At 41.0% G+C, this 27474-nt stretch overlaps 1 protein-coding gene across 1 annotated transcript; it reads left to right on the forward strand.

The window, feature by feature from the left end:
- Window positions 1–25622, forward strand: Hacd4 (3-hydroxyacyl-CoA dehydratase 4). Its single transcript, XM_038334263.1, has 7 exons — window positions 1–71; window positions 1507–1610; window positions 4310–4437; window positions 12251–12363; window positions 16046–16152; window positions 19218–19343; window positions 24564–25622. Exons 1-7 carry the CDS (start codon window positions 34–36, stop codon window positions 24644–24646), a joined length of 699 nt encoding a protein of 232 aa, XP_038190191.1. The 5' UTR covers window positions 1–33; the 3' UTR covers window positions 24647–25622.
- The last annotated feature ends 1852 nt before the right edge of the window (window positions 25623–27474 follow it).

Here is a 27474-nt window from a genome sequence, read left to right on the forward strand (position 1 = left end):
TCCCGGAGGCGCTGGAGGTGTAGACTGTGGTCCATGGGGCCCTCGGTGCTGCCCACCTGGCTGCAGCCCAGGTAGGGCTCAGGGCAGCGGGGAGGGAGGGGCCAGAGCGCTGGGCAAAGCCCACCCACCGGCTTCCACTCATGGGCAACGCCCGGATTCTGTTCAACATTTGCTGCTCTTCCTGCCTGGTGCTAGCCGTATTTTCTCCCCAAACTCAGGATGGAGGCTTGGGCCGTTTCCCCCTTTTGGGGAGATGAGGAAATGGAAGGATAGGCTGCATGGCTACCTCTTCTCTTGGTGCACCCCGACTAGTCCCTTCCCTTCCTCCTTGTCCCCGCTGCCACCTAGACTTTGGCGCAGTGTGTTTTTCAGAGTGTCCAGTGGCAGCAGCGCCCACCATAGGAGGGGTTCTAGAAAAATTAGGACCTGGGGTGTGTGTTTACCAACAGCCAGGTGGTTCTGGTTGGGTTGGAGTTTCCCCTTTCTAATCCCTTTAGCAGTTTTGGGTCATCTGTTGACTGCCAGAGAATCGGCTTCCCAGTTTATAAAGCTTGTCTCAGAGGTTTCCCATCTTCAGCTAAGAGACGTCCTTGTTTACACTGACAAGGCCACTCCATCCATCTTTCTGCACACCGGGGAGCCCTTCAAACACTGCCTTTTGGAACTCCCTGAAACCAGGAATCTGTCAATCTTCTCTTAGTCATCTCCCCAGCAATCCACAACACATTTTTACACTCAGCTTGACTTCCTTTTTTTTTTTTTTTTTTTTTTTTGGCTTGAGCAACTAAACTGCTTTCTATGTGTATCTGATGAAGGGAACTGGGTTCTCTTGTAAAGGACAACAGGGGAGGCGGGGTGAGTAACCCAATCACAAGGTACTCAAAAGTCAGGTGTGTCCAGTTACTAAATCACCAGTTGTGACCACTCCCCTCTGATAATGGCAAGCCAGCGCTTTAAGATCATTCATTTGGCAAGCCTAGCTACTGGGCTGCAAGCTGCCCAAACCAATCCCTTTGCATCCATGTTCCTTCCCTGTTCCTTCGAAATTTCAAAGCTGTCTGTGAGAAACAAGGCTAGAATTATTATCAAAGATGAAAATAAAATCTGGAAAAGAACCATCTTAGCTTCTCAGCAATCTCAGTCAATATGCTCATGTTAGGTAAGTTTGTCCCATTAAACTTGAGTGGGTTTGAAGAGCCAACCCCAAAAAAAGACCCCGATACAGAGCTCTGATGTGGAACTTTTCTTCTGCTTGCTCCGTGTGAATGATACATTTAAAGATGTGTCCAATGGCATTTCCCTGTGTTTACAGGTATAGAAAGATGTGTATCTCTTCATCTATTACCTGGTCCAGCTCTGTGTCCCTGTGTTTACAGGTATAGAGAGGATGTTTACCTCTTCATCTTTTACCTGGTCCAGCTCTGTGTCCCTGTGTTTACAGGTATAGAGAGGATGTTTACCTCTTCATCTTTTACCTGGTCCAGCTCTGTGTCCCTGTGTTTACAGGTACAGGAAGGATGTGTACCTCTTCATCTATTACCTGGTCCAGTTCTGCGGCCATTCGTGGATACTGACAAATATGACAGCCAGATTCTTCTCATTTGGAAAAGGTAAACTATGAAGCAGTTTGGATTTTTAACTTTTATTCCTTGTTCTTATCTCATCTTACAGATTTTCATTTTGAACTTCTGTTCAGCACACCTAGGATCATTCACTTCTCTAGAGTTTGTTTTTCCATAACCATATTTCATTATTTCAAACTTAAACCGTTTTGTAGCAAGGAGTAGGTGAGACTGAGGGGAAGGGACCTGTCTTGCCCCAGAGTAGGCAGCTGGCTTTGGAAGCAAAGTCGTATCTTTGAGATGTTCCTTTTAGCTTCTGCACCAAATTCACAAATTCAATGTATTTTGAGGAATCCATGAATTCCAACCTGACATTCTATACAAAGCAATGAGAAATCAATGAAATTCTTCCACTGATTTTTATTCTCCAGGTTTGGGGTAGCTGAAGATTACCAGTAAGTGAATGACAAATGTACCCCACCAAGACCATTTGACCCCTTACGTAATAAGCACATGTCACAGCACACTGATGACTAGTTACCTATGTGGAGTTGGTATTGATGACTTGAATCATATGCTTCCTTCAGTTTCCTAAAAAGTCAAGATGTTTCTTTAAGCTATTCATTTCAGATCGTTAAAGAATGAATCACCAAGCGACTGTCAGAACAACAGTCTCTCTGTGCTCCGTCCCCTCATGAGTAAGTGTCATCACAGTTTACAACTGTTTGGTGACTCGACAATTTGAGCAACTGCTGGTTTAGCTAAAAACAAACACGAGCATGGCTGGAAAAAAACTATGCTGAGCTCATCAATTGAGAACCGCCTCCTGGGCTGCCACAAACCGTTCTGTGCCTCGACTTTATTGAAAATGTATACATTCTTGCCTTTGTTGATCTCAGAGCTACAGCAGAAGACATGAGTGTCAGCTATGAGCACCAGGAGTGTTCAAACAGAAAGAAGCTGAGACACAAGTGGCGGGAAGCCATCAGTTGTGTGCCTCCAAGGTTAGGTGGGGCTGTGTGGGCAGACTCCAGGTCACTCACATCCTGTGTCCCCATGGGGAAAGTGGCTTTAGCCACCAGCATCTTTATGATATGACGCTGTGATTGTAGCAGCTATAGATGATTAGAGAAACAAATAGTTTGTTCATTTGAAAAGAAGACTGAGAACAATGGAGTTGGCAAACAGTTCCATTTCCTCAGCCTGTGCTTCTCAGCTTTTCTAATGCTGTGACCCCTTCATACAGGTCCTCAGGTTGTGGTGACCCCAACCATAACATTTCTTTGCTACTTCATTGCTGTAATTTTACTACTGTTATGAATTGTAGTGTAAATATCTGATATGCAAGATCTCTGATATGCAATCGTAGGAGACTGCTCTTTCATTTCCAGGCTGTCCTGACCCGAATAATCTCACAGAAACTATGTTAATTACAACATTGTTTGGCCAATGACTCAGGCATATTTCTAGCTAGCTCTTACATCTTGAATTAACTCATTTCTATTAATCTATATAGGGGCACGAGGCTGTGGCTTACTGGTAAGGATCTGGTATCTGTCTCTTTCAGCAGCTATGTGGCATCTCCTTGACCCTGCCTGCTCTCTCTATATATCTCTGTTCAGATTTCCAGCCTGGCTAAGCCATTGACCGAAGCAGCTTCTTTATTAACCAATGGTAATAAACATATTTATTCACAGCATGCAGAGGGGAATCCCACATCATGCAACCCCGGTGAAAGGGGTGTTTGAGCCCTAGGTTGAGAACCATTGCTCTAGGCAATGAACTTGTGTGACTCTCTACCTTGTTCCGTCAGGACTGTGTAATGGCACGGGCAGTGAGTCAGAGTATGGACTATTGGTTTGTCAAGAACTGCCTCTGAGGGGGGCATCGTGATAACAGCACCTATCCTACAGAGACACCAAGAAAATAAACCCTAATACCTGGTCAGTGATAATCATGCAAATACCTGGAAACAGTAAAAATAGAAAAATCACCACTAGAAATTTCCAAATGTGGCAGGATTTTAAGATTTAAAGCAATAAGTTTGTCATTATTATTATTATTATTATTATTATTATTATTATTATTATTGTTCCCTCTGAGGACCTCTAAGAACATCTCAGTTGTATCCTCTAACAACACCAACTCCACAATTCAGTGCTTAAAACAAACCCAAAGTCACTAGTCCAATGTGTCAGGACCGAAGCGCAGATGGACTTGGTGTCTGAAATCACAGCATCATCAGTGTCTTTTCTATAAAATTTCTCTGGGTTTTTTTGTTTTGTTAACGAAAAAGCTGAGCACATCAGATTTTTTTTTTTTTTTTAGCAAGTTCATTCCCAAACTACCTACACCCCAAAGGGGGTTAGCTTCTGTCTGATTACATTTGTGTGGGAATTGCATGAGAATCTCATATATTGGGAATAAATACAACTCTGGCTGTGAAGACTTCATAAGTTTCAGTTCTTTTTGGAAGCAGACCAGTAAAAAAGAACTATACATGCTTTCTGTAAGTATCCACATGCTTCCTATAAGTACTTTAGTACTTCTTGTAAGTACCAAACAGTACTTCTTGTAAGTACCACAGCACTTGGTGGGGCTGTACCTCACGGCTACAGTTTAACAGCTTATTTAGAGCGGTTTTTGCACAAACAATAAGTGTATCTCAGTTGTATTTTGCAGCACTCCGCAAACATGCACTCTGGTGCTGTTTTCATTCACTGTATCCATCTCTGTCACTGACACAGATTCAATGGTCGACACATTTTATGCTATCGGGCTGGTTATGCGGGTTTGCCAATCCATATCCCTCCTGGAGCTGCTGCACATTTATATTGGCATTGAGTCAAATCATCTTTTCCCAAGGTTTCTGCAGGTAAGTTTAATCATGCTGGTATTATAGACCTCTTTAATTTTTGACTCTGTACTATGAATAGTCCCCAGTGATTTTATGGCAAGATTCATACATAGGATTCCCTTACCTAAACTACAGCAGTCAGAATGGCCTATTGTCAGTGTTCAGAGAGTGCCACTGCTCAGCCTGGGTCCTGCATGGGTTCTGTCCTGGAGATTCCATGGCCATTTCCCCCTCTCTATGTGTCTCCTTCTGAAGTAGATAAGACAGTGTACAGGTTCGGAGTTGAAGCCTTTAGACTTGGGTTTGAGGCCTGGCTCTTCTACTGACCACTGTGGGGTTATACCATCATAGCCACTGAGCCATTGATAGAAAAGAATAGGGGAGCCGGGCGGTGGTGGCGCACGCCTTTAATCCCAGCACTCGGGAGGCAGAGGCAGGCGGATCTCTGAGTTCGAGGCCAGCCTGGTCTACAAGAGCTAGCTCCAGGACAGGCTCTAGAAACTACAGGGAAACCCTGTCTCGAAAAACCAAAAAAAAAAAAAAAAAAAAAAAAAAAAAAAAAAAAAAAAAAAAGAAAAGAATAGGGGATCAAAACCCAACATTATAGTGCTTGTCCTAAAGGCAGGTTGACAGAAGATTGAAAATTTACTACTATTTATGGCTATGGGGTTATACCACCATAGCCACTGAGCCATTGATGGGAAATAATATAGGGGATCAAAACCCAAAATGATAGTGCTTGTCTTAAAGGCAGGTTGACAGAAGATTGAAAATTTACTACTGGTAGACGTTCTATATAGGAAATCATTGCTGAATTAAGACTAAAAAATAATTAAAAATGATACTTTCCATGAGAAAGACAAAATAAGGACTAGGTGACTACATGGACGTACATTAAAACCCCAGGATTTGGAAAAGTCATCTCCATGAGCATAATTTTAGGAATCTTCTAAAGAAACTGGAAAACAAATTATTTCCTAAAATATTTGAATCTTAACATATTTAAATACCCAGAGAAGTGCTTAGACCATAAACATAGAGCTTAAAACTTTCTCATCCTGGATCCCTGTGCTAATTTGCTCGAAAAACCATGAACATTTAAAAGATGCAGGTAACAGTATAATCCTCATGAATCTAGCAAGAACCCAATATTACACATACTGAAAATATTTATGGATGCACACAGCAACAGCAGGTCAGAGAGATGGCTGGGTGCTGCCAAGCTTGAGGACCTGAGCTTCTGGTACTCACAGTCCTCTGACTTCCACACACGAACTGCAGCACGTGGTGTGGGGACACGAATGTGCGCGCGCATGCGCGCGCGCGCGCACACACACACACACACACACACACACATGCTGTAAAAGATATGGTGTACATTTAATTTTACTTAGTATACAAAAACAGAGACGAACTATTCACTAGAATAAAGGCATTCTAGGTGTTGAGATAGCAAATGTTAAAGGGGGTAATAATGTACAATATAGTTAGATTGATATTAACCTGCCAAGCGCTACATGGAATCTACTTAAACATGTCACGTTACAAACTAAAAGGGGGCAGGGATCAATCACAGAAGTGGTTCATTTAGAAACAAGATTTATTGGTATTTCTGACTTAGTGGGTCTGCTGCACTTTGAAAATGCCGAAATGTGTAGAGCAGAATGCTAACTTTGGAGAGCAGAGCTAATGACTCAGATTGCATGAGAGCCGGGCCCTATTACATGGGATTATTCACTAGTGGCTGTATCACGTTCATATAAAGTCTGAGTCAGCTTATCACTTTCACTCTCCTTAAAGGGCTTTTGGTCTTTTTTGTTTTTGTTTTTAGGCTAAATTGGCTATTACTAATTTCTTGGTAACCCAGAATTTTCAAAACTAAAGGTTATGTTAGTTCAGCTGTTGCTAACGCATGGGTCTAGACCTAGTCAGGAAGAAAGAAAACAGAGTGAGAACTTGAAATATCCCTAGAAAACATCCACATATTGTTTGCTTGACAGAAATTACCAGACTTGCCTAGTCAAAATTACTGTAGAGCTGAGACATCTGATTTCTTAGAGATACCAAAATTCCAGAACATTCAAGTGTGGTTTTCAATCACCAATAATTAAATCTCAAATGGGATATAGAACCACCACTGAAACCAAAGAACCAACTCCTGATTTGATCACTTAAAAAGAGTAGCAAATCCACTTACACATTTATTTGTTGAACAGTGAGTTTGCTATGTCCAATGCTAATGGAACTCAATGACCTTTAAGTCTTCAGTGCTGGGGAAGGAGAGGCAGGGATCAGGGTGCCAGGGCCAAGGACGAGCATTCCGGGCTATGAGCAACCCAGACATGAGCACAGCCCTTTTGATGTGCCAGTCTGGCTTCCTCTCTTACTTACAGTTGTATGTGCCCTCTGTTGTTTTTATCACATTGTTCTAGGGATGGGAACGACATTAAAAAGGCTTTATAAGGGCCTCAGAGGTGGAGTCTTACATTTGATGTCTTTTCTCATCAAAGTTCTGCAGATAATTAGAATTTTTTTATTATGAGACGACCCCCAAGTACTCTGCTTAAAAATAATGTAACAGAACCCTAGGTTGTGTAATCATTTGTGGTGTTCCTATTTCCCCATTTTTAAAAGAAGAAATGGTACTTAGAGGAGCGGAGTTACTTACAACCGATTATGACTGCCTGGATGAAGTATTTTAATGCATCCCGACCCGCTGCTCCAAAGAGAACCAAAGCTATGTCTAGAGTCGTGCTGTTGTTATGATATTACCTTCACGGCACTGCAAAGCTACGATGGAATGTGCTCTTTTGAGAACAGATTTTCCAAAAACGTCAAGATAACAAATTAGCTAGCATGAACAATGGATTGGATTGGCTAGCTGAACAACTAATGTTAACATCTGGTGAGAGCTGGCGCTGAGGGAAGGAGGGCAGATTTGAGTTTGTTCATTGCTCTGAGTTATTAATGTTTTACACTCACATATCTGACAAGAAGCAAAAAGCTATAATTTTTAAAGTTATATGCTATTGCTAAAACAAAAAAAAAGCAGACAAAGCACACACTATAAGACAGTAGTTACTTAACAGATATCTGTTTTTGTAAAAACTACTTATGAGGAAAAATCCAAGAGCATAACACAAAAATCTGTTTGTAGACTTACTGTTTATGCTAATTATATATCACTTAAATTATATACAGAAATATAACAAACTCCGGTAGTCTTGATTTCACGTGGGAAACTGAAGATACAAAGGAAGCGTGCTAAAATGACGTGACAAGGAAAGATTTCCCTCCCCAGCCTTTCCTTCCAGACAAACTTGCATATTTCATTGCATTAATTAAAAAAAAATAAATGGCATTCATTGATTTTGATCGACTTCTTTAGGAAAACCAAAACCTTGCCTTTGTAAAATGGGAATAGAGCCACGCTGGTTTTGAAGGCTTTGTTCAGTCTTCAGTTTTGCCAAAGCCTTAGAAGCTTTTCTTGATAAAATTTGTGGATGTTTCAACTTAGAAAAAGGGAAACAACCCCAGATAACCCTTTGTCCCACAGCGTTTGACAGGTACGCCTTATAGGAAACTCTCAGAAGAAGACAGTTGACTTCCAGTGGTTCATGTCATATCCTGTCCCTGTCAATCACCATGAACATCGCTGCACATTTCTTAAGCGCGTTTATGCAATTTTTTAAAAAAATCTACAAATCAAAGAACTACAAATAATTTCCCCTAAGTTATCGTGTCCACCCAGGTTCCAGCCATGATAGTCGAGTGCAGGAAACACTTCTGTCTTAACCAATGTCATCAGCTCTGTCTCCTATCTATGCTGAAGGCAAGGAGAGCTCTGTCACAGCCCGTTGGGGGGGGGGCACGAAGGAATCTCTAAGGAGAGTGTCTAATTCCCATGCGAGAGGCAGCCACTTCCAGTCTGATTTCTCTAGGCTGGGAAGCAGCTTTCATTGCTAGACTAGGTCATCTCTGAACTTCCCATAAACGCTTCCAGAGTTCTCTCCTCGTAGGCTATGAGCCTGCTCTCTGCTTTATTACTAGAGATTAAGCCGCTGATGTGTCGAGGGGTAAGTGTCCAAAACTGGGAAGCTTTCGGGAGTGAACTACACACAGAGTTCACTCTATGGTAACATTAGGGTCTTTAGCCCTTGCCACTTTGATCCGTGGAGTTCTTCAGTGGACAGGGACCAAGTTCTCTTCATGGTGTAATTTTACAAATGTAGAATGGCTTTCTAAAACCCACCGAGTTTTCATTATCTCTGCAGGAAAATGTCAAGCAAACACTACTTCCCACGGCTCTGGAACTAAAATCTGGACACTATGACCCCAAGTACTATCTTCTGAAACACTAGGTCTTTTCATTTTTGTCACTTTGGTGGCCACTCCAAAACTGATATCCAGATAGTGCTCGGTTTCTTAGTGGAATTTCTCCTTAAAAACTAGACAAAAACAAGAACCTCCTGGATGTTCTGAGTCAATACTCCACATATGTTCCACAGAAATAAATGTTTTTTAAAATGTATTTTTTTTTAAAGAATTTGTATCTTTAGCTAGAGAGATTGCTCAGTGCTTGTGCCGCAGATCTGTCGAGCTGAATTCAATCCCCTGGGACCCACTTAAGGTGGAGAGAGAGAACCAACTCCCCAAAGTTGTCCTTGGACCTCCACATGTGTACCATGACATTCACACCACACACATCACCCTCCCACCCCACAGCTAATCAACATTTACAGGGAGGCAGGTGCGGTGGCATCCACCTCTAATCCCAGTGCTGGGCCGTGGGAGGAAGGAGGACCTCTGGATCTTACTGACCAGCTTGTCTTAACGAATCAATGAGCTCTGGGCTCAGTGAAAAGACCTGTCTTAAATGCGATGGCCAGTGATAGAAGGCACTGGACATCAGCATCTGGTCTCTACACACATGTTCACACATGTGTACACACATCTCTTCACATTCAAGCAGGTATAGCATACAAATGTGTTTTGTGGTTTTTAAAATTTCGGATAGGATTTAAAATAGTTAAATTTTGGCAAAATAATAATTTTGAGATTGAAACGTATTAAGAGTTGGGAAATTCTTCCTACAGTTGGTGTGCTGTTTTTACCCCTTCATTTTTCCTATTTCCTAAATTTAAAAAACATTGTTTGAAGTTTCATGCATTTACTAATGAATTTTGGCCATTTTCATGCCCCTCCCCCAGCCTCACCTTCATGCCTTCTTTTGTGTGTGGGCCACTGAGTTTATTGAGTTTCTTGCTTGAGCACCCATGTTTAATAAAGTAACTTATTATTTAACAACATCACTTCAGTATTTTTTTAATTAAAAAAGTATGTGCTGGCTGCACATGTTGGGATCATAGGATGAGGCCGAGGAGTCCCTTCTCTTTACATCTCCAGGGCTGCTTATTCAGGTCACGAGGCTCCCTGCAAGCGCCCTGACCTGCTGAGCCATCTAGGCAGCTGCAGAAACTCCTTTAAAGAACAGACCATGGACTGGATGTTAGGTCTGGAGTGGCCCCCAAAGTGACAAAAATCAAAAGGTTCTGGTATTTCAGAATACAGGACTTATAGAGTTTAGATTTTGATTTCGGCCCAGCCAAACACCAGCTCTTGGGTAAGGTAAATAAACAGTAATAGTGACTTCTTCAAGTTGCTGTGGTGATTAAATTAAAAAAAAAAACTGTAAATTTGAAAACTGGCAGAAAATTTTAAGTATTGACTATTATCAACTTAATGTCTCTAACCAATTGCCTCTATTGAGCTGTCATTGAATATAGTTAAATAACCATCAGATAATGGGTTAGGCTGACACTGTGTAACAATGCATATGGCGGGACTCTTTCTAGCTTCATATGCATGCTGTTGTTGGCACTTGGGGGCATGTCCACTGCTGATTTCTATGCAACTAGGGACCCCGTCACTAAGGAGCCACACAGCCTCCATTGATATCACTGATATTTTAATAGTTTCATCATACAGCTCCACTGGGAGATTTTCCTCTGCCCTCACCATTAAAGGGCATCTGACACAGGCTGCATACAAATCCAGTGACTAGGAGACTTGGGCTTCCTACTCACCCATGGTGTGGACAGAGCATTTAAATTTCCTGGTTCCCAGGTTTCATTCAAGTGAGAGTGGGGTCCGGCTACTATTAGAATATTCTATGTAGAGGGATACTATAGATCTTAGGTTTTGAAACACACAACCATGAGACTTCCTAGTCTATGCTGTATGTATTTCTGTGTGCCTACTTCCTGAGATTTTTAGCAAGGGGTTTTAGGCATTAACCAAATGCAAGATAAGATGGTGCCTAAGTATTTGTGAGATGTTCAAGTCTTTCATTCATAAGCTGCCAGGAGTCCTGCAGTCAGGTCGGGCTATCCAGTTATTTAAACTGCAGCTTAGAAGACTTCATATAGACACAAGATAAATCAAGCAATTAGATTATTATATCTTAAAGACTAACCAAGGGAAAAGAGCCCTGTGGATAACTCCCATAGATTGACTAAGTTTGAATCATGTCTAATTCCCCTTAGCCATGCAAGGCCCCCTTGACTCACCTCTGCAGTCATAAACACGCTGACATAGCTTATACATGCGGGTTTCCGATCATGTGGACTGCTGTTGGCAAATCTCGGATTTTTTTTCTTTTTTTACAGTAACATCCCATGATTCTGTTGTGGATTATCCCAGAGTTTTTCTCCTTAATCAGCTTTAAAATTTAAAGTTGGCTATGAAAAATGACAAATGACCTCTTTATATTTTATTTTCCTTGGCCACCAATATGCCACATCAATCTCAATCTTTTGACCACTGAGAGCAAAAAGAAATGCCCTATAAAACACAAAAATGTAGACTCCAAGGCTATGTTAATACAACACAGGGGACTTTATACTTTGGAGGGAATGAGGATGATGTTTGATTTAAGCTGGTAATTGGAGCTAGGCCAAAAATATGTGAAGTCTCAGTGATCTTTAGATGTTTGTAACTTGGCATATATAATATATATTCCAAGAATGTGTTAAATTCTTTCCATTTTCCACTGGCTTATGAGGCTTATATTACCACCCCGCGAAAATAAAAAAAATTACAGTGGCTTCTCTATTGATTAAAATGGAAATTTCCTGACCCGTCATTCAAAACCCTTTACAACCCAGCTCCAAACACATTTTCAATTTCTTTACCTGTTTTTCCTTCTCCATGCCATCCACTCGTCTCTCCGTGATTCTTGCTCTTCCCCCGGGGCACTTCACATTGTCACACTGCTGCTTCTGCTCAGGCTGCTCTTGTCTAGATGCCTTTTTCCATATTCACTCTGCCTGACGACTCCAGTCCATGCAGCAAGAGGCAGCTGAAATGCTGCTGGTCTTCAGGACCCTCTCACATCCCTTTCTCCATCAGTATCTCCTTCCTTAGCTGTGTGTCCCACCTCAGCATACTGCACTATAATTACCTTCCCCACCACCAGCTCTGGAGGAGGGATCGTTTGCACTGCATTGTCTAATAGGCAGAGGACACTCAGGTAGGCGTTTGCCAAAGTGACCTAAAAATGTGTGTAGGTCAAGAAGAGAGGAAATATCTTGACTTAGGTAAACCGCTATCTTTGTTTCATTATATATAATTAGAAAAGTACAGAAAAACAAACAAAAAACCCAGGAAATTAAATTCATCCATAACCCAGCTCTTTCAGAGACAGCCATTGTTAATAGTTTAGAAAATGTATTTCCAGTTAAGGCATTTCTTTTAAACAAAGCCCTGGATTTTAAAATTGGAAAATTAAATAGCCTAAGAGATGATCCTATTTCTTAATTTTTTTTATTAGCTCACAGAGAGAGTGGTCATCCTTTTTGGGGTGATCACCAATCAAGAGGAAATCCAAGAGAAATATGTGGTGTGTGTTTTATTCATTTTCTGGAACCTCCTGGATATGGTAAGGTAAGCAAACAAAGTTGCTGGGCATAGTGGGCATGGTGCACACCCCTATCTCGGAGGTAAAGACAGGTAGATCTCTGTGAGTTCAAGGCTACCCTAGCCTACACAGCTAATTCAAGGCCAGCCAGGACTTGAGGCCAGACAGGACAGAGCCTGTGTCAATCATCAATCAATCTCTTAAAACAAGGAAACATTGCTTTAGTGAAATGAGTAATGGCTGCTCACATTGGTTACTATGAATGAGACAGAAAAATCAACCTTATTGCATATTGTTTTATATTGAAATAGAAACATACAGGCAGAGCTTCCCATAATGGACATATCAAAGAAAACAAATACCAATTTTGGTATTCCAAGTACAAATCGGAACTCCCGGGTTCCCAGCACAAGGCTCTGCCGTGACACTGACCTGGACTGAACTCACAGCTATGTACTAATGGAAGACACTTATCATTGCTCCAACATGCATTATTTTAATAAGCAAAACAGGACTTGCATTACTTGTCAGAAGCCAAATTTGGTGTTAGCTTCAGTTGTCAACCTGACACCTGGGAAGATGGAAACCTCAGCTGAGGAACTGCCTCCACCAGATTGGCCTGTGGAGGCATTTTCTTGATTGTTAATTTATGGAGGAAGGACGGTCCTGCTGAGGACCTGGAAGCAAGTAAGCAAACAGTGTTCCTGGTCACTGCTTCAGGTCCAGCCCCGACTTCCTTCAGTGATGGATTATGACCTGGGAGTCTTTCTTCTCCCACAGTAATTTGGGTCAATGTTTTATCACAGCAAAGAGAAGCAAGCGACAATAACTGGTTTCTGTGACTTCAGGAATATTTTAAAATAGGACCTCATTTCTCTGGGGAAAATGTACCCCATATCTACTTCTGTACATGACTCCAGTGGGATCCAATGGCCGACTTAGTCATTCTGTGGCATCCCAGGAACTACTACTGCTGCTTCAAATATCTGGATGGCAACAGGTCCCAAAGAGTCCGGGCTTTATGGCTGAAACTGTATAAATCTGTTTTTATTCTACTGTCAATAACTTGGCTGAGTTAAAAATAAAGCCTCAACAATGGGTTGAGTCCTAGGAAAGATTGTACATCGACTGAGAAAGCTATTTAATGTTCTAAAAATAGAATTTTAAACTAGGACTTTTGTAGCCTGTGACTGCCTATTTATACAAGGCATTGACTCCTCCCTAGGGACCACAGCTTTCCAATATAATGGAATACGATTCTGTCTGACTCAGTATCCAATTTCAGGCAGACTCAACCAGAACAAAATGACTTTTATGGTGAAAGTGGTAACAGACTTTCATGGGATGATTTGGGGACTCAGAGGACACAGCAGGATGAAACCAACCTCTACTGCTTATTTGCAACACAATCTTGGGGAAAAAAAATCACTTAACTTTTTGTAAATAACAATTTTATTGGGATATAACTTACCTACCACAAATTTAACTTTTTAAAATATAAAATGTGTGAATTTCTGCATATTCAAAAAGATGCACAACCACCACTGTTATTCAGGCAAAGAACAACTTTATTAGCCACTCAGAATACCATGCCCATATGTGCACATCTCTCCTGCTTCCCTCCTTCCCCAGGTTCTGGCAACTATACTCATACTATCTCTGTAGGTTTCCCTACTGTATGTCTCATATAAATGTAGTCACTGAATGTAAGGACTCTTGTTACTGTCTTCTTTTTAGTTGGAATAATGTTCTCAAGGTTTATATGGTGTTGCGTCATGTAATGGTATTTCGTGGCATTTTGTGGCTGAGTACTATTCCATTGTAAATCACTATAACACTTCTGGGTTATCCACATAGTTCATGCATATTTGTATTATTCCCACATTCTGGAAATACGAAGTACTTCCATGAGCACCCATGCACACGTTTTTGTTTTCCTTATAGCCAGCAGTAAAACCCTCTGGGCTCTTCTTTTGATAGTGTTTTTCTTTCTGCAAAATGGGGGTGAAAATATCATCTCAATCTATGTGAAATAATTGGTTTAAGGAAAATAACGAACAGGGATCTTCCTCAGCCCATTAAAAGCCCTGTGAAAAGACCACAACTGACATGAGAGCTAATGACGAGATGGATGTATTCTCCCTACGAATGCAACAGGGACATCCATGCTGTTCAACACTTTATTGGAATTTCTAGCCACTGCAACAAGGAGAAAATGTAAAAGGCATCCAGGTGGTAGAAAACTGTGAGTGACCAACAAGGTTATCAGAGTTGTACAACACAAGATCAATACAAATCAGTGTATTTCTATATATTTTCAATGAATTATCTGAAAATGAAAATAACAGAAGTAATCCTGTTTATGATAACGTCTAAGAGAATAGGGTATGTAGGAATACATTAACAAAAATAAGCAGACCTTGTACAATAAAAATTTGATGAATGGAAGGGCATTCCATATTGGAGACAATATTGTTAAGATGGACGTACTTCCAAATCAAATCTGCAGAATCACTGAAAGCCCTGTTAAAGTCTCAACTGGTTTTGCTGCAGAGAGGCAGATCTTAAAATTTGCATAGAATCCTGAACTCAGATGGGTCAAAACCTTTATAAGAACACACTTGGTTTTACTTTTCTCAATTCAGAACTTACTATACAGCAACAATAATCATGAGTGTGGTACTACTACATGGACCAATCAGAGGACAGAATCAATAGTTCAGAAATAACTTCTTCTAGTTTCGGTTAAGTCTTGACAAAGGTCCCAAGAGATTCAATGGGGGAAAGTGTCATCTTAAACAGGGACAGGACAACTGGACACTGCATGCAAAAGATCAAGTTGCATTTGGCAATGTACCCCTAGACCGAACCAAGACCACAAGCAACAAAAGAAAACAAATAGATGACTTGAGCTGGATTACTAGTTACTGTGTGGTTTACACTGAGAACTCGACTAGCTGCTCACACCTTCGGGTGTGTTTCTATGAGATTCCAGAGTTCAGCTGAGGGAGAGCTGCCCTGAATGGGAGTTGTATCATCTCATGGGCTGGGATCCTGAACTAAATTCAGAGGAAAGAAAGGAAAAGTAATTTGTGAGTCAACAGACCATACGGGTAATTCTGAGGTGTGTTGAAATGTAGACACCACTGGCTTATTCAGATAAATAAAAGTACATCAAATACTTTGCACTAGCAGGTTTAAAGGGAGCCTACTACACCACCAACTTGCTCCCAAGGCCAGTTCTGACTGTAATGGGGGCACAGCCAAAGACACAGAGAATGGTAGGTGTCAACTCAGGAATTGTGTTTTAATAAATTCATCCTTTACAATATGTGCAAATAGCTCTGTCTTTTCAAGAAGCCTAGCTGTTGCTGCACAAAACGAGCTTGGCTTTTAAACAAAATTGAAGTCATTAATCATGGAAGGTTATAATTGTAATTTCTCGGAAGGAGGTAAGAGCTACATTCTTGTTCTGTTCAGCCGTATAATTTTCTATGATCCACCCAACAAGATAAGCCAGGGAGACAGGTTCCCCACCCCACGATACACCACTTTTACCCTTGTCCTTGCTTAAATTATAGGAAATAAAGCATGCAATTCCCGCACTTCCAATTTTATTCCAGTGTTAATTTGTAGGAAGGCATTTTCTTCTCTTTATCTCAGACAGCAGCAGCAAATGATACTTAAGAACTACCCGTTTCCTTCCAGGTACACATACAGCATGCTGTCAGTCATAGGAACATCTTACGCTATCTTGACATGGCTCAGTCAAACGCTGTGGATGCCAATTTACCCTCTGTGTGTTCTTGCCGAAGGTAAGAGTCCTGCGTTATAGTTCTGACTCATATAAGCCATTGACTTCAAATTGCTCACTAATTTTTTTTTTTTGATGAAGAAACAGCTATTTATTTTTTATAGTTCTTGGCTTACTGATGATATCTTCCCCAGCCTATTTCCTTGCTGCAAAGAAACCATTAAGAAGCACAGTTCAGTGTGATGTGGTGGTGTACACCTGTAACCCTGGGGGCAGAAACACCAAGGTCAGCATGGTCTACAGAGATCCAGGACAGCCAAGGATACACAGGCAGACCCTGCCTCAAAGATTGAGGGGGATAGGAGAGGAGAGAGGGGGAGGGAGGGAGGGAGGGAGGGAGGGAAGGAGGGAGGGAGGGAGGGAGGAAGAGAGAGAGAGAGAGAGAGAGAGAGAGAGAGAGAGAGAGAGAGAGAGAGAGAGAGAGAGATATTACTAAAGTTCAAGGTGGAGAGGTGGAGGTGGCCATACTGAGCTAGAAACAAGCAAAGCATCCATGTCCAGGTCTTTAGCTTCATTAAGTATGAGTCTGGGCAACTCATTTCACCTCTAAGTCTCCAAACTGGGTTTAACATGTAGAGAAGGTAGAGCTTAATTTTTTTTTAATACTTAAAAATTTGGTCATCTCTGGCTAGAGTGCTTCTCACCACCTCCTAAACGTCCTACTTCTGCCAGTGACCATTTGGCCACCCTCGCACGAGTCTCCACTTTCAGAGGGATTCCGCCAACTTTTCAGCTAAGGTGGTTTCCCAGTACAGCACCACGGATTATTATTTTCTAGAGTACATCTCAGCTGCCACTAGACATTTGTATGATTCTTGGTTACATGTCCATGTCCCTCACTGAACAGGTTCCATGTGTACACACAGGAGTAAGTTTGGTATCCCGCTTCTTTCCTTTCTCAAACATACATCAGTATACATGCCCAACAAACAGGAGATCAGCTACGGACTCTTTTAATAAAGCAAAATTAAATAACCAAAGTGAGCAGTTTTCAAAGAACTTGAGGCTAAGCAAAGAACAAACACTCCCCTAGTAGTGGATTTTACAGGCTGCGGGGAGTTTCTTCTGAAAGTCAAGATTAAAGATTTTAAATAATGCAAAAAGCATGCTAAAGTAACTACAGGCAAAGAAAGACATTATAAAGAGAGTGCTGTTGTCAATAATAGCCACGAGTAAATGAGGACTGGTATAGAGATGAAAACCACACACGGTTTTCTATTTATGACTAGAGACAATAAATCAGGATTTTAATTTTTCTTTTGTTTTTAAAATTAATTGTTAAAATTTGGAATGTACTACATTCAGATAATCTAGAGAATAATATTTTACAAAGCATTAAAAGCAACAACAACAACAACAAACTCAGCCATCCATTCTTTAGGAATGAAATCCCTCATGCATGGAAGATTTGCTAAGTGCATTGATTTGCCTTGACATATGGAAATACTATAAAGAATATAAAATGATTGGATGCTGGAAAGAATAAGAGGTTGACATCAGGAGAAATACAATTGTAAGATGTACAGCAATGTAAGTTAATAATAGGGTGCATTTATTTAAACAGAGTAAATTCAGTTATTTCACTACAAAAATATGAGAGGTTGGATACTAGCTTTCATCATTCAGCACTGCATGCATATATCAAAACATCACACCATTATCCATAAATATACATATTATGACTTGTTAATTAAAACTATATTTGCAAAGTAAGTGTTTTCTAAAGACTATATAATGGACTCTTTTTCTAAAATTGAGGATGAATAAGTATATAAGAAACGTTTCTATTCTTGGTGTTCAGAATTCTAAGACTTTTCCTTTTGAGGGAAGCCTGTTTTTCTTTTACTAGCCTACAATCTTACTCTCCCCAAAGCATCAGCAGAAGAAAACCCAGGCACATACACAACACAGTGTTGGTGAGGAGTAATCCCAATAAACCCAGACAGTACAGAAGGGGCCTGCGATCTGTCCTTCGCATGTGTCGACTGTTCCAGAGTATAAAACCAGACAGGGAAGGAAATCTACTTAACTTTTAATAAAGTTAATAACTCTTACTTAATTTTAAAGCTGTATTTTTCATATCTGGTAAATGCAACAAATTAACAAAGCTCATATAAATATCCAAACAATCACTTCTATGTCAGAATGCTGGAGACTTGGAGGCCACCCTTGTTAAACTTAATGGCGTGTGTGGTGTCCTTTGGAAGTACTGCACCAATGCTACTCATCCCTATCTATCTGCTTCAGCTACTGACTGAGTTTATCACATTGCAACCACTTTTTATTTTGAAGCAACTTCAGACTAATAGGAAGCTATAAAAAAGAGTGCACCACAAGGCCAGAGAGATGGCCTGGCAGCTAAGAACAGAGTCCAGTTCTCAGCACCCACGTGGCAGGTAACAATTGTTTGTAATTTCAGTCCCAGAGGATCCACCACTCTCTGCTGGCTTCCACGGGTACTGCATGCATGTATTGTACTTACAAACATGCAGGCAAGACAGTAATACACATAAAATAAAAAATCTAAGTACATTTACTTCACTTCCCCAGATGGCAGCAGCTTAGATAACTATAGCATGTCATTTTACTGCATGAAATGTTAGTTAAGAAATGTACACATGATATAGTTTGATGGGTCCTCTATTTGTAACACTACACTCGCCTCTTCCCACAGACTAATTTACGTCAACGTTTCTCACAGAGTTGCACCAGGTTTGTGCTAAGTACTTCTAGGGCTGACGAGAAAGAAGCCGTTCTCAGGCCAGTCGTGGCGTGAGGTGAGGTCTGTTTCATCACTGCAGAGCTTCTCAGAGTCTCCGCCGTTAAACGTGTGTCATCTCACGCCAAGGGGAAAATGATGTAGCGCTTCCCATACCTGGCAGTCTCCCTATTTGTGAGCGAGGCAAGAACTGTACTTCGACATCAAGTTGCAGCTGTAACTAAAGGATTCAGCAGCCATCGCAAAGCTGTCATTGCTGACTCAAAACCTCCTTCATTGGAGCTGCACATGCACACACATCTGTAACTCGTAAGAGAATCTTCACCATCTTTGTTCTCTTTAAACAGCATTTACCATCTATCAGTCACTGCCTTATTTTGAGTCGTTTGGCACCAACTCCACTGTGCTGCCGTTCGACATATCCACCTGTTTGCCCTACGTGCTGAAGCTGTATCTCATGATTCTCTTCGTAGGTAAGCGGATATTTTGTTTTTGATTTCTTCTTGTGGTTTGTACTGCCACTGACTTAAGCAGATAGCTAAGTGTGAGGGGACTAAAAAGGAAGGCAACACAATGAACTAGATAGTCAGGTTAAGGCCCTTGCAGCTTTTTGTGGGGCATCATGAAATCAAGTACCACACAATTTCACTGTCCAGCAAGAACAATGCTCGTAGAAAATATGCCTGCAAGATGCATAAAATACAGAGATGCTTTTTTACCACAAAGATATGCCTATAAAACAACATGCCAAACAGAAGGAATACCTGTTTTTTTAATTTTTTTCATTTATACCCATTTTGCTTTCTGTTTGGCTTTACATGCAAGCACTCCCTAGCAGGCAAACAGGAAGTTGGTGATAAAGGCTCAAGGAAAACTAAGAACAAAAACTTAAGTTGTGGGGAAGGAGTGGATTGACAGCACCATGCTTAAGAGTGCTCTTGCTGCTCTTACAGAGGACCTGGGTTCAGTTTCCAGTCCCCATAGAGCTGCTCAGAATCATCATGGTTTCCGTTCCAGGAGATCCACACCCTCTCTTCTGGCAGCAGGCATGTGTATGACACACACAAATACATGTAGATGCAACACTTATACACACAAAAGTTACACTTGAGCCAGGCTTAATGACTCATGCCTTTAATTCCAGCACTTGAGAGACAGAGGCAGGGAGATCAGTGTTAGTTTGAGGCCAGCCTGGTCTATATAGTAAGTTCCAGGACCTCTCTCTCTCTCTCTCTCTCTCTCTCTCTCTCTCTCTCTCTCTCTCTCTCTCTCTCTCTCTCTCTCTCTCTCTCTCTCCCACACACACACACACACACATACACCCCTGTATGGGATTTCAGGATGGCTGAGTGAAGGCATCAGTTTTTTGTGTCACAAAGAGAACACCAGCAATAGGTTTGGAGCTACATTTTGAGGAGAGGACAAGAAAATACTGGGAGAAAACAGAACACTGTAAGATTAAAAGACATGTCACAGCAATAGATACACAACATTTGAGCATTTGCCATGCTATCTACACTACTAGGCAGGAAGGAATCCCCTCTGGGTAAGGGCGAAGGAACAGAGTCCCAGCAAACTGTGCTGAATGCAGGGGATTAGATCCCTTACCCTCTAAGACCAGGGTACGGTAAGTAGAGTGCAGAGTCATAGCAGAACTGGGCTCCACACACACAAGCATAGGTGCCTCCCACTTACAGGGTAAGGCAAGACTTCTGTGGGTCTATTACTTCTCTGACCACAGGGGTAACTGTAATGGCCTTGAGCAAGGCTAAGGCTTCAGCTAGTGCTCAGATATACAGGGCACATGGCTCAAAAAAGACCACATGCAGGCTGCACCCTGCTTTCACTTGCTCCCACAGACAAACAGAAGGCCACTGAGAAAGTCCAAGGGAAAAATTCCTTGAAACCAATGGAAATACAGGATCCCAAACCTGTGGGATACATCAAAAACAGTACCAAGAACAATGAATGAAAACATAAGTATTTCAGATAAATAAGTTACACATGTATCTCAAGGACTAAGAAAAACAATCATAAACAAAATCCCAAATGACTGTATGGAGAGAAATAAAAATCAGACCAGAGGTAAACAGAAAATAAGAAGGACCAAGGGCCAACAAAATAAAACTAGTTATTTCCTTGAAAGAACAGAAAAAAGGCGGATAAACCTTTCAGTAGAATAACCTCCCGCCAAAATAGAAGATCCAAAGAAATAAAGTTAGACATGTTAAAGGAAATGCAGAAGATCAGTTGGGATTATTTTTAAAAACATGTCCACAAATTGGAAAATGGAAATATTTCTAGATACAAAAGATCACCTGAAATTCAGCCAACAGGATATAAAAAAGGGTATAGAGAAGCCTGAAAAATGAGTAATAAACTAGTAATAAATCTCCCAATGCAGAAAAGTCAGCATAAGATGGCTTCATGGATGAACTTTACCAAGATTTAACCAAGAGCAACCAGTACCTATTCTTCTCAAATTAATAGGCAATCATTTGGGCCAGCATTACCAAAATGCAATAGGAAATGAGAAGGAACTATAGATCAACAGACCAACCAACAGATGATAAACTCTTAACAATATATCAGTAGATCAGAAGATCACACTCTGTAACTAGGCTTCATTCCCAGATTCAAAAATGGTTCATTCTCTACAAACCAATAAACTAACATATGATATAAAAGTTATGTGAGTAGATGTAAAAAAAAATCATTTGATAAAGTTTACTACCCATTCATGATAAAAATACAAGAATGTATGACAAACCCAGAACTAATTTCATACTGAATGTTGGAAAAACAAAGTATTTCCTCTATTACCAGGAACAAGACAAGATGTCCAGTTTCCTTGCTCTTTTTCAGAGTCCTATTCATTTTAGTCAAAGCAATTAGACAAGAGAAAGAAAGGCAGATACACAGGAAGGACGGGAGTCAAATTATCCATGCTGCGGCAGATGTACAGAAAAACGTTAACACCAGCCATGGTGGCTCACACCTGAAATCTCAGCACTCTGGAGGATGGCACAGAGGGCTGTCCCTCTGAGGCCAGTCTAAGCAAGAGAGTGAGACCTTGTCTTATAAACAAAGCAAAACAAACAAAAAACCACAGGGTGTGTTGGGGGACAACCAAAGACTTCACCAGAACTATCGGGAGAGAGACAGATTGAGCATCAGGACAACAGAAGCAGCCCTTCTCCTGGGCAGCACCTACGGACATTCACACTTCACAGCCTTCTCCGACTGAAAGTTCATTCAAAATGACTCTGTCTACTTAGGTCTCTATGCTTCTAATTTCTGTCTTTTAAAAGGCCCTTCCACACATAATGAATGTGATAAGGAAGAATTTAAAAACAAAATCTAAATCAATAACCACAAAATACAGCACTGAACAAACTAAGGAAGAACTATTCTATTCCTTTCCAACAAAGACACAAAGCACTGGTGAGAGAGCCTGAAGACACTAAAAGATTGCCAGTTTCCATGGATTGGCAGCAGTCATTAAATGTCCATATCACTCAAAGTGATCTGGGGATTCAATGCAATCTCCATCAAAATTCTGTTGATATTTTGAGGACCGAGATCATCACTCAGTGGGTAAGAGCTGTGCTATACAAGCATGTGGACCTGAATTTGAATCCCCAGCATCCACCAAAAAGCTAGATGTGGCCAACATACCTATAGCTCTGGGGCTGTAAGAGGTAGACACAAGAGAATTTCTGGGGCTTGTTGGCTACTAGCCCAGCTCCAGGTTCACTGAGACCCTGTCTCAGTGGAATAAGGCAGGGAGTGGCATAGCCAAGAGTCTTCCTCTGGCCACTCCATTTGCACACATAGCATACACACCACATACCACATGTGCAGTACCATAAACACATACTCACACATAAGCTTTTAGAAAAATAATTTTAAAAAGAATAAAACAATAAATAATATGCTTCACAGAACAACAACAAAACCCATAAAATTAGTATGTAAGCACCAAACCCTAAAGCAGAAAGAACAAAGCTGGAGCTATCTCAATATCCAATTCCAGACAATGCTCAGTAACAAGCAGTATAGTATTGGCATAAAAGGCCAATAAAAAGGAAATAAGCATGCCAACAATAACAATACACACCAGAGAAACACATGGTGTTGGGCGAACAAGATATACACATGCAAAAGACTGACACATGACCTGACCCTCACCTTACACAGAAAGAATTCAAAACTATCAAATACTTTAATGTAAGACCCAAAACTCTGAAAGGATCAGTGGAAGACTTCAAAATATGGTACACACGATAATTTTCTGAATAAGATGGCAAGAGCTCAGGAAACATAAGGAAGAATTAATGAGATTAATGAAATGACGTTAAATTAGAAAGCTTCTACACAGCAGGCCAAATAAAAGAGCAAAGGGACAACGTACAAAGAGGAAGAAAACTGTCACCAACTACTCAAAAGATAGAGACCTTAAAAATTTAATACAAAATAAATAATACAAATAGAAAATGTGTTTGTGATTTGAGTAGACTTATAAAGTAAATGTTTAAACAGTCGATTACTATGAAAAATATGTTTCCTTTTACTAAGCATCAGGGAAACGCAATCAGTGAGCTACCATGTCAGCCCAGGCAGACTGGCTGTTACCAATCAAACAACAACAAAAACAAATGCTATTGAGGATGTGGAGAAAAAGAAACTACGCTGGTGGGGAACGCAAATTAGTGTGGCTACTACTGCAGCAGTGTGGAAGTTCTGCAAACCATCTAAAAATAGAGCTACCGTACAATCCAGCTGCCCCTCAGAGGACAGAAGGAAGTGGAGCTAGCAGCCCACGAGAGAGAAGGCATACCCGTGATATTTGCGGCACTATTTACAACAGAAAGATAAGGAACCAGCCCACGAGTCTGCCCACATGGATGGATGGACAGAGAAAATATCGTGCATGATCACACAGTGGGACACTTAGCCAGCAAGAGTGATTCCTGTTATTCTAGGACATCGGATGGAAATGGAGGGCATGTTAGCAAGCCAGAATGTTCTCTCTTACATGTGAAAATTTAAAAAGTGACATGATAGTTGAATTGCGATTATGAGGGGCTGGAAGAAAGGCGGAAGGGAGGTGAGATTTGATCAGTGCATGTCACATGTACGTGTGGAAATAACCACACCGAACCCACTAATATACTACAGTAACGTATGTAGGAGATAGGCAATCAAAGAGTGGAGCTACTGAAGAGTAATTTAATCAAATGTAGTGTGGGATGATAGAAAATTATAATTGAACAAACTTACTAACATTGTTTTCCAAATGGAAAACATTGTTTTCCAACTGGAGGAAAGACTTCTGTTATTTACTCCACAGATTATCAAGATACTAATCATGTCTGCGAGGCAGCAGCTTCCAAGTGTAAGAATATCACACATGAATGAAGAAGAAAAGCGGACAGTTTAGAGGCAGTACAGAAAGCTACTAAGAAGAGGGGAGGGGAGGGGAGGGCTAGCCTACTGTAGAGTGAGTTGGACAGAAGAGTTTGCTTGCATTCCCCTTCTACATACAACCTGGATGGTTCTTCATTGCTCTTCTTGAGCCTCCCTTGCAACTGTGTAGCTCCCAAAATGCAAGCAGCCCCCTGCCTGTGTCCTAAAACCACAGACCTTTTCAAAGGAATGGTTAACCCACCTCACTTCCTTTTGCACCATAGGTATGTATTTCACCTACAGCCATCTTTACACAGAAAGAAAAGATGTCCTCAGAGTCTTTTCTGTCAAACAGAAGACAATGTGAGGCTTCGTTCCTGCCCATCACACAAGAGAGAAGATGGGCTGCTGGCTCACCCTGCAGCAGATACAGCCCTGGGCATATGCTAGAGAAAGAGAACTGAGAACTTGACAACAATCTACTGCATGGATTCCTGCAGGCACCACATATTCTGTTCCGCCCCGACCGGGCCTTACGAGCACATCTTCCACAGGCACAGCGCACCTTGCTGCACCAGGTCTGTGGACTTCACAGTGTGAGGTCTGAATGTTTCTGTGTAAAGTTAATGAGAAATAGATTCAGTGGAGTAAGTTCAACTGACTTGAGAAACCAACTGATTAACTTCTGCAATCGCAATTAGCAGATTTATAGGAAGGGGAAGCTGTAAAATATCTTCTTTAATTCTAGGATAACATACTCTATAGATAAACGCCCCCTCCCGCCGCCGCCCTTAGAGCCATGCAGCTTGAGCATTACGTATACTTAGATACTCTACAGACAAATGCCCCCACCCTTAAAGCCAAGCAGCTAGAGTATTACATACACTTAGATACTCTATAGACAAATACCCTGCCTTTAGAGCCAATCACCTTGAGCATTACGTATACTTAGATACTCTATAGACAAATGTCCCCACCCTTAGAGCCAAGCAGCTAGAGTATTACATACACTTAGATACTCTATAGACAAATGCCCCACCCTTAGAGTCAATTACTTTGAGCATTACGTATACTTAGATACCTATCAAATATCTTCTGTGTCTTAGCTCAGGCTGCTGCTGTGTCACAAAGTGCACCCCTTCTCACAGAACTTGGTTGTCAAAACTACAGAAATTTATGTTTTACAGTTCTAGAGGCTTGGACATCCAAGAGCAAGATGCTAGCCAGTTCAGTAAGATTAGTGTGGATGTGAACTGTAGGTCTGATCAGCTGCTCTAGCAGGAACACTGCCAGTGTGAGCTGTAGCTAACAGAAATAGGAAGACAGTTGGACTTCTTGGAACTTGAACTCTCTGATATATCTCCAAAAGATACATTCTGATCCTGTATCAAAGATGACCAGAGTTGTCTCCTAAGTTACACAGGGGCAACTTATTAGCCCTAATTTGTATGATGATGAGTTCCCTAAGAAAAATGGGGCTTCCATTCCAGATGTCTTTTCTTCCTCAGCTTTGACTACAATCACCTTTACCAAACCCTAACAGGTGACATTTGCATCTTAAAACTCTTCCATCTTCTACTTAATGTTAACATTACTAGTTCAAGTCATAAAATGTTTTAGCAGCCCCTTGGATACCATGGGGCTATTAAATTATGACTGTAACAAGATTTTAGACAATAGCATGGATACCGACATCTTTGCCAAATGCACACTTTCCAAATCCAATCTGTGTTTGAATACTTCTTTGAGGCACAATGTACCTTTAACCCTATATGGTGCATCCCCAAATACTATTAGTCTTGGCAACTCCTGTTTTCAAAAGCTGACAAGAGAGGACTTGAAACAAAGACTCCTTTATGTAGTTAAGAACATGGTCTAAAAAAAGAAACAGCAGCTTGCTTGTGTAAAACAAAGTGGAGCATCTTGATAGAACAATTTAACTCTTATTTGTGGGTCATACAGGTAACCAGGAGGGAGGCTATTATTTCGTTACCATACCTTTGAGTTTAATCTTTAGAGTTACCAATTTAGAATCCTTAGAGGTCCATAGGCAGAAAACCTCATGACTTCCATCCATAACTGATCAAAACAGAAAGAACTAGGAAAGAGGAGACTGAAGATTATTGTGTTTCCTTCTTTTTGTAAACTTCTGTTTTCTTGTAAAGGACAGGAGGAAATACCAGGTTTGAAAAGAAATGGAGTTGAAAAGACACGAGAAATCTGAAATTTGAAATCTAGGCAGATTCTTCCTTTCCTGGGCATCAGCAAATGCTTGGTTGCTGATTCACGATGTCTCTAGTGCCCACTTCCTCTTCAGTGCTCAGTCTCCTGTGTTTCCAAGGTACCCTGGAATCCACAGCTCTTTAATGTATGCAGACACACTTGGTTTGCTCCACTAGACTCAAGTTTCCCAGTGCCAAAAGCCTGATGTTTCTCTTAGCAGATCTGCACCGTAAAGTGGGAGCCAAGGTGTCTGATGCAGTAGCAATAGCTTTGGAACCAAGCTCTAGGACCTTGCTTTCAGGCAAAACTCTCCCACTTACTAAATATTTCTGCTCCATTTTAAAATAGAAAACAATATTCCCTGGACATTGTTTGTTGCAAGACTTCAAACAAGCTAAGCCAAATGAGAAGTCTAGTGTACTGACTGTTTGGCACCCAATAGTAAATGCTAGATGTCTTTCAGTCTCTGTTACACACGGGACGAGAAAGCGGCTGGTATAAATCACTATCACTTCTTTCTCGCTTGGCTTAAACTTATTTCCTTGTAGTCTAACTTGTAAAGAAATTATATATCTGGAAAATAAAATTAGTAGTGCTACTTTGAACGTGCCAGGTGCACTTTGGGATGAGAAGGTATGTGCCACCTGTGAGTAGTAGAAATTGCATGGTGTTTGTGAAGCCCCAGGCACTGTGCGTGGCAGATATGAAAGCACCTGGCGTTGAGTGTCACGACTTTTCTTCCCAATGAGTACCTGTTTGTACATTTTATATGACTGGTTGAAGACTGAGCCCATGTGAAGTCACAATAATTAGGACAAAATTAAAATGCTGTCTGAGTTTCTAGTCACTGCAGTAGCTGAGACTTGTGATATCTCTCAAACCTTTAGGCCACGGGTAGGGAACGGGAGTTATAAAGTGGGTGACCTCCTGAGGACACAGCTATCTGTTTTTGCTTGTCTGACATCCTATTAT

Source organism: Arvicola amphibius, chromosome 6 (genome assembly GCF_903992535.2).
Source record: "Arvicola amphibius chromosome 6, mArvAmp1.2, whole genome shotgun sequence".
In the NCBI taxonomy this organism is placed as follows: Eukaryota; Metazoa; Chordata; class Mammalia; order Rodentia; family Cricetidae; genus Arvicola; species Arvicola amphibius.